The 15,468-nt window shown below is 36.2% G+C and overlaps 1 protein-coding gene across 2 annotated transcripts in view; it reads right to left on the bottom strand.

The window, feature by feature from the left end:
- TPP2 (tripeptidyl peptidase 2) overlaps positions 1 to 15,468 on the bottom strand; it is a 56,002-nt gene that overhangs the window by 30,413 nt on the left and 10,121 nt on the right. For both annotated transcript variants that reach the window (XM_027730760.2, XM_027730761.2), the window contains exons 6-17: positions 15,008 to 15,171; positions 13,651 to 13,805; positions 12,564 to 12,640; positions 11,906 to 12,033; positions 9,919 to 10,018; positions 7,782 to 7,930; positions 7,538 to 7,653; positions 5,787 to 5,955; positions 3,731 to 3,888; positions 2,114 to 2,190; positions 1,147 to 1,253; positions 200 to 354 (exon numbers count right to left, since the gene is read on the bottom strand). In XM_027730760.2, the coding sequence (XP_027586561.2) occupies positions 200 to 354; positions 1,147 to 1,253; positions 2,114 to 2,190; positions 3,731 to 3,888; positions 5,787 to 5,955; positions 7,538 to 7,653; positions 7,782 to 7,930; positions 9,919 to 10,018; positions 11,906 to 12,033; positions 12,564 to 12,640; positions 13,651 to 13,805; positions 15,008 to 15,171 (1,555 nt within the window). The remainder of the gene's footprint in view (positions 1 to 199; positions 355 to 1,146; positions 1,254 to 2,113; positions 2,191 to 3,730; positions 3,889 to 5,786; positions 5,956 to 7,537; positions 7,654 to 7,781; positions 7,931 to 9,918; positions 10,019 to 11,905; positions 12,034 to 12,563; positions 12,641 to 13,650; positions 13,806 to 15,007; positions 15,172 to 15,468) is intronic.

Genomic DNA, 15,468 nt, shown 5'->3' with positions numbered 1-15,468 from the left:
CTGAAGATATTAACATGTATTATATTACTAAATAGCTCAGAAACCCTAGAAAGCTATCAGACTGAAAATCAGATGCGCTAACTACTGTAACAAACACATGATTTCTTGGGCTGGGGGTTTTTCTTTGGAAAAAAAAATCCAGAACAACGTTATAATGCATGGATACTTTATTTAACCCACACCACCCTAAGTAACTTACTAAGACAGGAAATGCTTCAGTCACTGATCCTTTTTCTGGTAAGGATGAAAATTTGTAGAACTCATGACTTCTATATGCCTTTTGTTTCACTAGTTGAACAGCATGAAGCACAAATTTGGCAGTCACATCAGCTGAACATGAACTCACTGTCACTTCTAGGTTACAGAAAAAGAAATTAGGTTTAGTTTCAAGACCCGAGAATTTTAGAAGGAAAGCAGAGATTCACCAGAGAAACACTACTTTTCCAAGTCATTTGTAATTTAAGAAGTTATGCAGCAGCCCAAGTGGCTCCATATGTGAAAAATGCTTATATATCAGTTATTTTCCAAGACCCTTTCAGATCAAGGCAAACTAACTACATTCAGAGAAAAATTAAAAGAAACATTATGTTTCACAAATGGTGAAAATTAATCAGATACTACAGAGTACAATCTGTACAGGACAGAGTACTGAATTCCAAATTAAGAGTCTTATCATTAACTTCTGTTTAAATGAAAGATTTTTGAAAGGATTATTATTTAATAATTTCATGCAGGAATACGAGGAAAAAACCCCTTTTTTTCCTTTTTCCAAATTACAGGTTACTTGCCCCTTATGAAAATCACATTTTCTTCAGTTCAAAATCTTTCAACACTGCATCCATACACCTTAAAAACTAGACAAACCTCAGACAGTAATACTTTTCCATAAACATGGGGCATTCCTCCAGGTATAGGAAATCATTTCAGATTGTTATTTGCTGGTTTCTTTAAGACCTACTATACTAAAAAACATAGGATAATTCACAATCACTCCTTTAAGAGCTTAAAAATCAAATAAATATTTTACATATTCATGGATTGAATCCTTCAGTATTGATTCAGGCAGAACTTAAAATGATTTAAAAATAACTTTGTCAAGTTTGACAGACGTGATTTTTTATTTAATTAAGGTGGTTATTTCCTCACCAGCCCATGTAGATCCCTGTGGAACATCAATGAAATGCCTTCGGATCTGACCAGGTTTAAAATGAACATCTGTATATGTCAGGTCATAGCTTGATGATTCATCTACTCTGTATGTCAAAAGGAAAACACAAATCGTAGTCAAACAAGCTGTGAAGCCAATATTTAAAGTATTTTTAAATGCAAAAACACTCTAAAAATGTCTACAATGAGGATATTTAGTCCTCAGCACCAATTATTTTAATCCATAATAGTACAGAATCTGACAGCACAACGTATCCAAAAGATGTAAAACATCAGCTCCACCACACTAAGTAAACACCCTCCCCACCTCCCTGAAGTTACAGCACTTAAACGTAAGTATCAAAGAATCCTCATTTTCAGTGGATCTGCTCTTCCTGGCTGAGTGAATTGCCACTGAAGTGAGCTAAGGCATGAAAGAAGCAATATATCTGTGAACGAGTCAGAGAACAGTTACTTCCCCTCCCCTCACTGCCTCAGGGCAGATTGTTCACCAGACAGGTTTAATCAAATACTGCCCTTCTCTATCAACATTGCTGAAGTCATGTTTAAAACAGTGATGGACACAATACTATTGGTAAACTCCCTGTATTAAAGTCATGACCAAAGTGTCTGCCAATGTACAATGGCCAAATAATGCCCTCTGCCTCTGTGTACTCTAGTCCACCAGGCAGAAACGAAAAGCCAACTCCAGTTGACCTACAAGTATGAGTAAGTACATTGATAGATACTTTGTAAAACAAGCCAGAAAGCATCTGTATTCTGATGGAGCAGGAAGTTGCTGCCACCATGGCTAAGCCCACCAGAACACACTGCCTTCTGGCTGTCAGGACCAAAACTATGAAAATGTCACAGCTGCCTGTCTGCTGTAAGAATCTTTTCAGGTGTCTACTCCCTTAACAGAGTTACTATTAAGTTCTAGAACTCCCAGAGTTCTGGGTTTACTGACCTTGTTGGTATAACAACAGTGATTGGAACTCTGAACAGAGGGCCTGCATTAGGCGTTGCTGTATCATATCCACACACCTAACAAAATAAATACAACTACTTAAAATCTTTGGTCAAAACTAAACTACAGAAGACAACATTCAATTTAAACTACTTGCAGAGTATTTTGAATCTTTGTAATAATCACTGAGAAAAAAAAAGCCATTTGACCACTGTCACCCTAGAAATAATAAAACACCAACAACCCCCGAGGAAAAAAAAAATTAGTTTTCACACTGACTCATTTCAGTCTTTCCCCAACAGTCTCCAAACTTTCAACGCACATTTGACAGTTCCTATATCAAAAGCTCAACCTAGTTTCAACTCAGAATTTGTCCCAAACAGACTTACTTTAGTTCAGATATTTTTATTGTTATATAAAAAATATTTTTATTCTTGTCTTCTAGGATTATGTTAGAAAAAAATATAATTTGATTTACCATGCTTTTCACAGCCAAGCTTTAAATACTATCTTTGAAAAATATGTTCAATCACAGAATCTCATAACGGTTAAGGTTGAAAGGGGCCTTGAAGATCATTAAGTTCCAACTCCTCTGCCATGGGCAGGGACTCATTCCACTAGATTGGGTTGCTCAAAGCCCCATCCAACCTGGTCTTGAACACTGCAAAGGATGGGCATCCAACAGCTTCTCTGAGCAACCTGTTCCAGCATCTCACCACTCTCACAGTGACTTTGCTAAAATGTTCTCAGTGGTACCATAGAAGACTTGCAACTCTAAACATCTTAAGCAAGCACTCTGAAAGAGAAAGCTGGTATCATCTTTATTATGATCAAGTCCAATGCAATGAAAGCATTTCAATGTTAATATAAGGTTAGTGATAAGGATAGAGAGGGCTGAAAAATATTTGTTGTTGGCGGGTAACTTTCGCAGGAGTAAAAGAGGATGACTGGGAGAGTGAAGGAGAAATTTAATGGCTTTGTTATTAAAATTTGACAAAATTTGAATGTAGATACTCAAAGTCAGCTACATCTTCTAGTACACAGCCATTACCACACACTTTTCTCCTTCGCCTTCCAAAATGGAATGTAGTAGAGGTAAGGAAACAAGAAAATATGTTACATCACTGTAATCACATGAGCAACTTCTAAAGCCAAAGCAAAATCTTGGGTCCATTTAAGATTGCATGGCAACATCACAAAAGCCAAGCCAGTCCTTAAGCCACCACGGAAGAAATATTTAAGACCTCATAAAAGCACAAATCTCTATCCTCAATAACAGTGTCTGTCAATTGAGACAGATAGTCAAAGGTTAAAATATATCCAGAGGAAAAAACTTAATCAATGGTTATTTATTTGGTTTATATTTTTTATATATTTTTATTTTTTAAACATAGATAATCAAAGTCCTACTGGCATGTGCTATACAACATTGTATAGCATAACCATGGCTGAACCCTGGCTTCAGCCTCTATAGTGAAATGGAGTGTGGCACTATTTTCTGGTCTATACAGCACACAGACTTTATTTCCTTAAAAATTACTTCTATAAAAAGTTGATAGAGACCACATGAAAAGCAAAGAGCACACAATCTCACTTAGAACACCAATATTTCCATACTTCTGTATAATGTACTCCTTCTCTGAGGCCACGTGGATCCACACGAATATTTATGTGTCGACACTGGTTCATGAGCTCTAAATGACTAGGACACTGGACCCACAGTGCATTTGAGGTTAAAGCTAAATGAAGCTGGAGAGATATTCTTTCAGTATTTTCTGTCAAGAAACAAGTTTAAGAAACAAGTCAATAACACAAATATGGGCACATAGCCTGCTATAATGCAGCATTTACTATTAAAATGCACACGTCAATAAAATGTAATAGGAATCAATTCCTTAGGGCACTTGGACGTCAGATTCTGTACAAAGGGCAGTGTTCTACATTACTTCTTTTAACTTGAGAAAAACAGAATAGCAGCAGTATGCAGTAAAATAAAGTTTGTATCCAACTTTGAAAGTCCTCCCCCCTAAAACAGTCAAACCCAACAAAGTCAAAGGTAGGATGGTAAGCAAATGCTTCAGTTACCCACAACATAGTCTGGAAGTAGTTATAAACTTCCTTCTATAGATAAAGTGTTGCCTAATGCAGAGAAATACAATAAAAAGCAATCCCATTGATTCTGAAGGTTATGTTAATTACCAAATTACATTATCGAGCAACCTAAGCAAGAAGAAAAATCTTTTAAAAATTACTATGATAATCTAGTTTGACTTTGCAAACAGTCAGATTCTATAAATTAGCTTTTATGTCAAAAAAAGTGCTAAGCTTCCAGGAAAGTATCCAACCCAGTTGAAATGTTTTAGTTATTAAAAACCAACTTCCTGCTCCAAAGATAACACCTCCAAAAACTTTTTTCAGGTTTCCTGTTCCTAATTAAGCTTAGCTTAATTTTCAAGACATTTCATCACATCTTTATTAGAGAAAGGAGCATTCTATAATGAGATGTAATTCCTTTATGGATAGATGAAAAGCTCTAAGAGAGCTTCAACAGACGGACTGAATGTCCCTTAACCACTTCCTACAGTTTCTCAAACTCAGTCTTGTTGAAGACACCAGACACAGCACAGAAATAACAACTAGACAGGTACTAGGGAAACAACAGCATGCTACAAGCTTCTCACCCATTACAAATGCCTAATTGTTTTCAAATTGTTTGTTTCCTGCAGAAGAGTCTAGTGTATGATGACTTCATTTTTTTGTGTCACATGTTAAATTTAAAAATGCACTGATTGCAATATAAGCTGTCAAATAAGTAAGCTATTCTGAGTCAGTAACCCGTCCCAAATAATACCCTTTCTTCCCCTAAGCAAACTCACCCCTTTGCCACATGCCAACCTTCTTGAGAATCTCCAGTTTTAGGAAAGGAATTAATCTCAGTAACAAGCTCTCACATGGTTCATTTTTCAAATACAATGTAATTCAGTCTCTCAGTGAGTTCCAATTTTTATTAAATAAAGTAAAGCAGGGCAAAATAGTTTACAGAAAAAAAAGATGTCAAATCTTATTTTGATCTGCATAAGTTACTTTTTCTCTGTAAGTAAAACCCGTATCAATTGCTGTATTGCCCCTAGATATATTTATGATTATCAATTATTAGATATTGAATGGAAGTCTAGATTGTTAAACAAGATTTTTCTCAGGTTGTGGAAACTTAAAGTCCAAATCTAAAATTTATACTCTTTAAACAACTGAGAAACTAATTTCTGGGTAAGTGCTTTCATCTTTAGAAGAGTAATCATCCCTTGTCAAGAGTTATCTACAATAAAGCCCCTATAGTTCTATAATTTCATGAAACATCAGGAATGTTTGACTTTTTTTTTTTTATTTTTCCCTAGTCCCATAACTTCACTTTAAATTTCTACAGAACAGAGATTCTTTCAGTGGGAGGAAGCATGAAGCAACAGACTCTCCCAAAACATTAAAGCACTGCAGTTATAAGTCTGAGGTTAGAATGGAAAAGTTTTAGTTGTGTCTTCGTTTACCATGAAATTTAGAGTTACAGTGACTCCTTTTACAGTACAGGTTCCTATCACTCCTCATTATCAGAACTTTTTGCTTCAAGATCACGCTTTTATGTTCCCACCCACCTTCACATACAAAAGCTCTTTCCTACCTGTATTCTCAGGAAAGACAGGTTCTATGCCAACCCCATGATCAGATGGTGCAGCTATCTGGGCCGGATCTCTGAGGTAGATTCCACGGTTGCTGCCAACAGTAACTGTAAAGCCGATGTTGCTTGTGAATGACGAATTCTGAATGAGGTAGTCATAGGCTTTATCAACCTGTTAGAAAGAACAAGTTATAAATTAACAAATTGCAACTTAATAGTAATTTATGCATATTCTCTTCAACATGAAGTGTTCAGCAAGCACAGCAACAGTGAAGTACCTCATGCTACCTGAGCCACATGTGCTTCCACAATACCAAATATAGAAAGTGAGGCAACTTTTCCTGTCTGCAACAGCCACACAGAGCCCAGAAAGCCAAGAACATTTAAAATAAAAAGGCCAAGTCTCCTCTGCTACAAATCAATCAACAAATTCATAACACGAGTTTTCAGAGATGACCTCAAGGACAAAGAGGACTTCAAGGCCCAAACCTATGATATCAATTCAGGTGACTTTTTCACAGGTGAAGTAACACTAGTTAAACATTTAAAACTTTTATACAATAAAAAGTTGAGCAATTCAAAAGAGACAAGCAATATGGGATGCCCATGTAAGTTTTAAAAATTAGTATGAAATAAGAGAATCAGGTCATGAAATCCATCCCTAGGTCTAAGTAAATGAGCTGTCATAGTAACCTTGCAGGACAAATTCAGCTTTTGTTTTAAGAAGACAACCGTCTACCTTGCTTGCTATTTTACTGACTACAAAAATCTTACATTCTCTTCTACTTGGCAGCAAGGTACCTTCACCAGCAAAGATTAGGGTGCTTTCCTTTGAGACAAGTGTACAAACAATAGCCTTGTCTCACAGATCAGTTCTAACCACATTTTAACACATGCTTTAATCACAGGCTACTAAAACACAAAGTATAACTGGTGCATTCCATTTTTCTGCAGCAACGTTTTCTATTTGGTATGGCTACCACCACTGCTGCCTTTTGTGTCATTATAGATGTGTTTAGCCTACTACATTCTAGCATCTCCAGAACGTGAGTTTAGGACTGAGCAGTTAATATCTACCATCTTGAAGCATGAGAGAAAAATCTCAGTACTTGTTTTGACTAGGATGGGAGTGACTGTAGGCAAAAAAGAGCAGCAGCTCTGTAAGAATACAAGCTTATGCATACAGAGACACTAATTCAGTATGCCTTCATCATACAAAGGATCACATCAGATTGCCAAGTCACTTAAAAGTCCACAGGATACAATGAGCACTTCAGTGCAAGCCTGCAGCAAAGTCACTGCACAACTGCAGCTGTACTCCTATGTGAACCACCATGGGCATTTATTTTCACTGCTAAGAACTTACAGTTCCAGCTTTTGTCTGAACAGAACAAGTTCAGCTCTCTCTGACAATACATAAAAACATTTTTGGACATTAGGACAGAATTTAGGCACACATTCAAATGTGGGTGATAAAAACCCACATTCCACTTTTATTTCCATGTACTTTTTTGATGAGCCTAAAAATGTGTCCAGTTAACACATTTATTCTACAGTAACTGCATGCTGAAACTGGAAGAATTTCTCATTTATTCTCCCCTCCCACTACATTCCCTTCCTCTTGCTCAAACAGATCTGAGAATCAAGTAGCATGAGAGCAAACTGAGCAAGATCACCAAGAAAGCAGCTTTTTTGTGGGTTAATTTTCCACTGACAGTTACTTATATTATCCTGGAGTTTTTGTTAGCAAATACCTGAATAATACCATGTCCTTGTGCAAACACTTCTATGTTTTCAGCTTTCACTGCAGTATTTTCTAAAGCTCTTCTGACAGAATGCACAGTGTAGTGAATACCATTAGCTTTGAGTCCTGAAATTAAAAATAAGGGTGTTATTGGACACAACAAAAAATTTGAAAGCTACAGCATTTTTTTAAGAGGAAAAACTATTTAATCTCTTTTAGATAACCCATCTAAGTTTAACATTGTAGCACATTACCTGACAACACTAATGCAATGCCTCCACATGCATTGGGAGAGGACATGGATGTGCCATTCATGAGTTGTGTTCCTCGCAGAGTCCAGTTTGGAACAGAAGCAATAGCACCTCCTGGGGCACTAATACTTACTCCAAGGGCTCCATCAGTGCTAGTGTTTAAAAAAAATTGGTTAAAAACCAAACTTTTTTTTTTCTGCACAATTTATCTTGAAGTTATCAGTACACTTCAAAAAATTTTAGCTTTAGGGAACATTTGCAATCTATTACTTTATTAAATCTATTAACCCATTAAGCCAAGACAAAGCACGGAAACAAGTAACAGTTTAAAATGTCACATTAATCATCAGTTATGCCTGTTTTACAATGAAAGGTTTCTAAATTTTCACCCCTTCAATACTCTTCGGTTTAGCCAGTAGACTATCTTCTGAGATTTGAATTAGAAAATGCACGTAAACAAACCTATTAAACACTTCAATACATAAAACAGTATTTTACACAGCCTATTAAATGGTTATTATTTTTAAAGAAAAATAGTAAAAGGCAGAGGAAGGATAGAAAAGATCCAAACCCCAGATGTCTAATTTTCTATGTTGCCAGTTCACTACCAGGTCAAGTTCTGAATTACAACAAACAAACCTGAAACAAGGAGGGCAGGGGAAGAACAAAAAAAAAAACAAATGGAATGTCAAGAGCTGGATCAGGATTAGCTAGGCCTATCTTTCACAAGCATATTTAAGAACAGAGCAAGGATCTCTGGCACAGTTAAAGCATCATCTAGTTTTCAATTCTATGAGCCAGATATGGTCCATCTTTCTTGCTCCAGATAGACAAAAATTGCATCGCTTGAATAAGGACGGCACTGTACCCGAGCTATTGGGTTCTGTAGAGAGGCAGGGTATTATAGGGCGTTTATATACCACACTAACAATCTCTTACATCTAAAATCTGTCTCAAATCAAGAGTACTCTAAGTACAGTACTCTAATGTGATGTTTGGACGTATTTTATGACAGACACATATAAACGTATAGAAGGTTCTGTACCAGAACACCTCTGGACACGCAGTGCACAGCACGGCTGCCTGAAAGCCTCTGCCGCTTACTCAGACAGACTGATCCCCTATACCAAGGCTGCTGCAGTAAAGCTTTAGGAACTCTCCAGTCGGCTGCATGTTGTACCCAACACAAGAGGAATCCTCCTTTGGCCAGACTTGGGCCTTTCAGCTGACATATGCTCACTCTGACTACTTTACAGTGCACAGTGACTAAGCACACAAAATGTAGGGTTTTTATATGTATGTGTGTGTGTGTGTGTATGAATATAAAAATTAATTACAGATCTTTCTCCCTTTCTCAGTTGAAGGCAGAGACCACATTTCTCTTTTCCCTGTATGAAACATGACAATTCTTCATAGCAAAATTCTTGAAACAATATCCTCACCACTATGCAAACACCATGACAGCTACAGAACAATTCTAAAGTCTAAACACAGGTAAGAACTCAAACAGACATACACTCTTTTGGTTCTTCTTTTGTCTACCAAATTAGTACCAAATGCTTCTGAGACATGAAATAAAAACTGAAGTTTATATTGCCCCTAAATTTTCTTTTATAGTTCTTTGAGGTAATTTTCTATAGTGTGAGGTAGAAAAAAAAAATTTTCTTTGCCTACTTACACTTCTGCCAGACTCAAACAAAACCCTTGAGTAAGTTGTGCCACAGCAGCAATGCCAGTGAAGCCAGAGGTCACACCACTGCAGTATTTCTTTTAATCTTCAGCACTGACAGAATAATTACTTTCACCACATTAACTTAATGACATAAATTCTATGAAAAAATCTCTCAAAAAACTAAATTAAAAAACCCAAACAAATTTCCAAACATTCCATCAACTTTTATCATCTCTGAATAGGTCTGCACCCAAATACCCTTTCCTGAAAAATACAGGTTGTGCTGAAGCTGTTCAGTGGTATTCCTCCTCCCCCAGGAGTTCTAGAGCCCAATATTCAAAGGCCATCCCAGAACAGCAGGCTATCTATGATCTTTCCACAGGAAAGAAATTTTTATTCTGGTATTAATGACCAATTTAGATTTTGAATTACCTCAAAGCAATAATTTGTTCTAAGAGTATAACATACCTAGGCCCTCTGGATGACCAAGTATATTGATTTGCAGGCAGTTTTTCTCTTAAAGAGTATTCAGCAACCATCATGTCAGGTGATACATAGGCACCAACACCTGTAAAAAACATTCAAGTGTTTTAGATGTAATATGAACTTTTAATAAAAGCTAAAGTGAAATATTTCTGTGGTTTTAATTCATTGTGAGAAGAATTCTTGTTTTTTAAAAACAGAAACACACATTTTCCATCTCATTAAATCCAGGTATTTTTGCTAAACAAATGTAAAGCAGCATGCTATGAAGTAACAACACTGATGGGCACACCATGTAATACTAAAATATTACACAAATTTCCAAATTTCAATTTTATTCAGCTGGAACAGGATGTATTCACCTTCCACATTTCTTTCACAACAGATGCCTTTTACTCATTTCCACTCTCTCCTGCGCCCCTTTGGCTGCGTTTACACTGCTATGAACTACAACAACCATACTTCAAAGCAATCCATACATGATTTGGTTCATGTTCACGTGGCTCACAGCTATACCACCTGGAGCCACATCCACACAACTCAAACTCAGTTATGAGACAGTCATTACTGTGTATCAGTTCAAAGTGCAGAGAGTACGTAAATAACTGCATCAAAGCCTGACAAAGTAGCATTTTTAGAACAGAATGCCAAGGATGCACGTTACAACTATGCCATTTACCTATTCTAAAGTGTACACTCCACTTTGTTTACAGCACAAGCACTATCAGGATGGTAGAAAACTACAGTGTCAAGCTGACAAATTTGGCAAGGCCCATGTCCATGTCTGTGTAAACTAAGCCAACCTGCCAGCTGTATTTTGCTTTACCCTCAAAACCAAAAAAAAACCCCTATCTGATTCACTCCAGATGGAGGACAAGGACCAAGCTACTTGGCATGCGGAGTGAAAGATCATCCAGTCTCTAGAGTGATACAACAAGTAAGTTGAATTGACAGAGTAGATGCATTCTAAGAGCAAAGCCAATACAGACCTGACAAGAGTTTGTTAGTTCTAGTTCCAACCCTAGTCTCAGCAAGGAATTAATTGCAGATTAACTTTTAGAAAGTAATCAGCATTAATTCTACTAGCTGCCCTGAAATAGCAGCTCTCCAGCTTTCATGACTTCATGCTAGTCTCCTTTCCATGCTAGTCTTCTTGAATGAGAATTCTGAGACTTAATAAGCATCTTGTGTAATGCAACAATGAGGCAACAGAGGATTTATATAAAAATTAAGACTAAGGAAGTTACCCCCAAATGCTAGACATTTTGCTAAGTCTTGTAAGTCAATCTTTCACTGAAATATCAAAAACATGTTAGTCCATCAGAAAACCAACTTCTATGCCAGTAGTGGGCTTGCACAGAAGTGGCACCGCACCTGGAAGATTCCTCCCCTCAAGGACTTGTCTAGGTCCTGACATGGCATTATTTTATATCCAAATTAAAAAAATTTGTTTCACTACAAATAAAATTAGAGTATCTGATGAAGACAGATGATCCAAAACCACAGTTCTGACAATTCAGAATGCACTGCAAGACTCTCCAGAAGATTAACTGGAATCCAACCTAGAATCATATTTTTTACAAGTTGCATTAACCACCACCTATTGGTCTGAGCAAAGTGGTGTGCTTAGACAAAAAATTAATTGAAAAACTAATTAAAAAACTAATCCTGAAATGTTCAAATAAGTAAACCCAAAGATTTCTTTTATACATTTGATACAAAGCCATATCGAATCAAGACCATTTGCCTCCTACCTCTCTTTTCTACATAGGGTCTTGCAAGAATTGTAAGGAGATAATCTAAATTTTTATCCCTAAGCATATAGCAAGTGCCTTCGTCAGAATTAATCTTGTAGCCCAGCAGCCTGAAAATTTTTTTGATTTAGTTCAGCAATCAAACGTAACAAAAGTACAAAGTTTGAAAAGACAGAAGCTGAATATTGTAAAAATTTTTTTCAAAACAAAGTGTGTACCTATCACACTCGATGTAGTTCCACCAGGACATCCTACTGTAGAGAGGCAAGGACCATTATTTCCTGCACTTGAAACATAGATCACGTTGTGTTTCCACACTGCTTCATTAATCACTTCACAAATTCTCCTGAAGTATGAGGAAAAAAAAAGTCATTTAACAATATTGCTTTAAAGCAACAATATTGCTTTATTCCACAGGACAAAATTCCCATTCTCAGTAGAACTTCTGAGCAGTCACCAAACAAGGAATATGTAGCCTGCTTCCCACACCTGTCAGAGGTGGTTCCAGTACAGAAGTTGACCACAAAAATACCTTCTGGTTTTAAAAAGGAGTAACAGCTACAGCAATCTTAGGTCTTCAAAACACACCCCACAGATTATGTGGTGTTGCAGCTACAAAAATTCTTTATTAATCTAAAATATTATATATATAAATTTGTATATTATATATTTGTTTGTATATTATAAATTAATAGCTTTTTGGATGGGTTTACTTAACTTTTAAAGACCGTTTAAAATGTAGACTGCAGAGTTTCTAACACATGAATCATATGGGCCTGGACAATTCATTCTTAGTGACAGCTGGTTTACACAAAGCTCAACAAATATAATTCCACTTCTGTGAAACTGAAATACTTTAACTACAGTACTACTCACCCAGAATTTGGCCAGTGTGTTGCTTCTCCATAGCTATAGTTGACAAGATCACATTTGTATTTTATTGTTTCTATCATCTGATAAAATAAAAATAAAAGCAAAAATATATACCAGTCACAGAATAAGTCACTTCCAGAATGACAAAAAACATCTGCTTGAACTGATCTGCTACATATCTAAGAAAGTGGGATAAATCTCTTTTCACTCTAGAAAATAATTTAGTTCAGTCAGTTATTTAAGTGCTATTTTCAAGTGCTATGAACAAAGAGAATTAAAACAAACCACTCCCTGAACTGCCTTATTCTTGCCACATTCCAAGCCATAAATTAAGACATTACCCTAAGAGAAAACTGTAGACATCATCAGTATTGTCACTAAGGTCTGTCCTCAATAACATAAAATTCTCCTTTTCCTGTGCAGTTCAGCTGAACTCCAAAAAGTTGCAAAACATTATTGTACATCTTCATGTTGCTATATCAAAATGTACTATGGGCCAGAAACATAATTTTCTATTTTCAGATCCTTTTCTTGTGTAAAGTTTTTCCCCATCAACTCACCATATGGAAAAGGTCTTGGGCCTTTCATCATTAAAAGGAATGATATTTTTCCTCACTTTTAATAAAAAAGTTCACATAAATACAGCCACATAAGTAGATACTAGTCTCTATTCTAGATTTATTCAAGTCTTCTATAAATATCTAAGTAACTATAAAAAATACACTCACAACACATAGAACTTAAAGTAAACGTGCAAGTAACTTCACCTATGTGTCAAGCTTGACAGACATACTGCAAGTCTGTCAGTCTGAAAAAACTCTGTGCTCTATGCAACACAAGTCTTGTTTTATATTAAAACATTAGTCTTAAAATATGCTTTAAAATACATTTTAGTTGTTTTCAGGTTTTTTTTAGGATTGAGTGGGTGGGTTGTTTTGTTGTTGCGGTTGTTTTTTTGTGTTTGGTTAGGTTTTTTGTTGTAAATACTGTATAACCATAAAAACAGCCTATAAGCCTGCAGAAAGGTTCACAATATTCTACACTTTAATCACAGTGCTGAGATTAACAATTTATTTGGTGAAATACCCACAGCTCTTATTAGACCAGTGCCAGTTTCCATTGTACTCAGTCTCGTATCGCCAATCTTGATTGCAAGAATCTGAGCTCCAGGAGCCACACCATTTCTTTCTGGTTCTTCTGGAAAGTATCCAGCTGCAATACTGGCCACATGTGTTCCATGTGCTCCTGCACAAATGAAAAGTGTGTATGTTTAGTGAATTCCATTTCTATCAATTTAATATACTACAGCTCAACTAATTTTCACTTATTGAGCTATAACAATATAAATCCAATCAGTGGCCAGTCACCAGTGGTGACTCAGTGAGGCCAGTCCAGTTTCATAATTTTATTGTTGATCTGGACAAGGGGATCCAATGGTACCCTCAGTCAGCTTACAGCCAGCAACAAGCTGGGAGAGAGTGTTGATCTGCTGGAGGATAGGAAGGCTCTATAGAGGGATCTGGACAGGCTGGATCAACAGGTTGAGGCCAACTGAAGAGGTTCAACAAAGCAAACAGCTTTTTGAGGAGAGAAAGGAGGCAGCGGGGAGAGAGAAATGAAGTATAACTTAATCCCACTGACAAAAGTTACTTCAAAGGCTCAATGCTTCCTACTCAAAGTTATGAATACTGTATCTGAGATGACTTGGATAGTGAGGATTAGGAAAAAAAATAGAACTGCACAGTAATACAAAAGGAATGTCTCAGAAAAACTACCAACCATTTAGAAACCAGAACTGCTTGTAGTTGTTTTGCAGTTGAGATAGTTTCATGAAGAATTAAGAGTATTTTTCAAATCAAATACATCCATATCACCCTAATCACTTAGGATGCTTCCAAAACATGTTTATTTAAAGAGTACACCACTATGGGTTCAGAGTAGTTGGATCTAGAACTATAGTAGCCCCTGACATCACAAAAAAAAGTTTGTATAAACCTAAAGAAAGATCAATACCCATTTTGTTCATGGATATCTTATTTAAATTCTTAAAATATACAAGCACAAAGCATAGCAACTAAAAATCAATCATCCCTCTATACTTAACAAACAAAACAAAAATGGTGTTTTGAAAGAAGGTTCTCTCTAGTTTAGGCCTTAAGATGTAGGAACATCTTAAGGAGTACCTAAGTATACACATTCTATGTATACATGCTTATGTAAGCAAATTTAACAATATTTCAGAGAAAAATGTAAGCAAGTTTGGTAATGAGCTGTCATTATAGGTTTAGTTCAGGAAATCTGAATATCAGTCTTAAATGCCATAATAATGAATGCTGTATTAAGACAGTGGCCTCAAGCCATCACAAGTATCAGAATCAGGACCCAATATAAATTGCTGCTTCTCACGACATCTAAGCAGCAGCAAAATATTCTTAAGTTTAATTTACCTCCACTTGTTACAATGGACAGGAGGTTTCCATCATCATATATATTCACAGAATAATTCAACATCTCAGATGTTCCAAAAGATCCATATTCCTGAGCCTCTTTGTAGGTTCTCAGCACTGTACAGTTAGTTAAGTCACCACTCTCACTTGTATCTATGCAGGCTCTGTTGACAAATACAAATAAAAAGACAATTTTCCAGCTGCTGCAAACTTTTTGTTATCTCCCCCCTCCAGCACAACATACTACAAAGACTTCAAGAAGTTTGGTTCTGTGTTTATGGTATCTTACTTCTTCAAATCACTATTTTAAAATCTGGTTGTTTACACTTAAGACTCAGAAATTACAAGATCTCTAAATAAACTGATTGCCAAATGCTACTAAATTCAAATAAATCCACCTTTGAAAAGCAAGGATATGAAAATTCATCCAATTTCAGGGACAAAATTTTACTAAAGCTACC

Source organism: Pipra filicauda, unplaced genomic scaffold, assembly GCF_003945595.2.
Source record: "Pipra filicauda isolate LSUMZ 115617 unplaced genomic scaffold, ASM394559v2 scaffold125_size2111803_pilon, whole genome shotgun sequence".
Classification (NCBI taxonomy): Eukaryota; Metazoa; Chordata; class Aves; order Passeriformes; family Pipridae; genus Pipra; species Pipra filicauda.
This window is presented reverse-complemented; position numbering and strand designations above follow the sequence as displayed.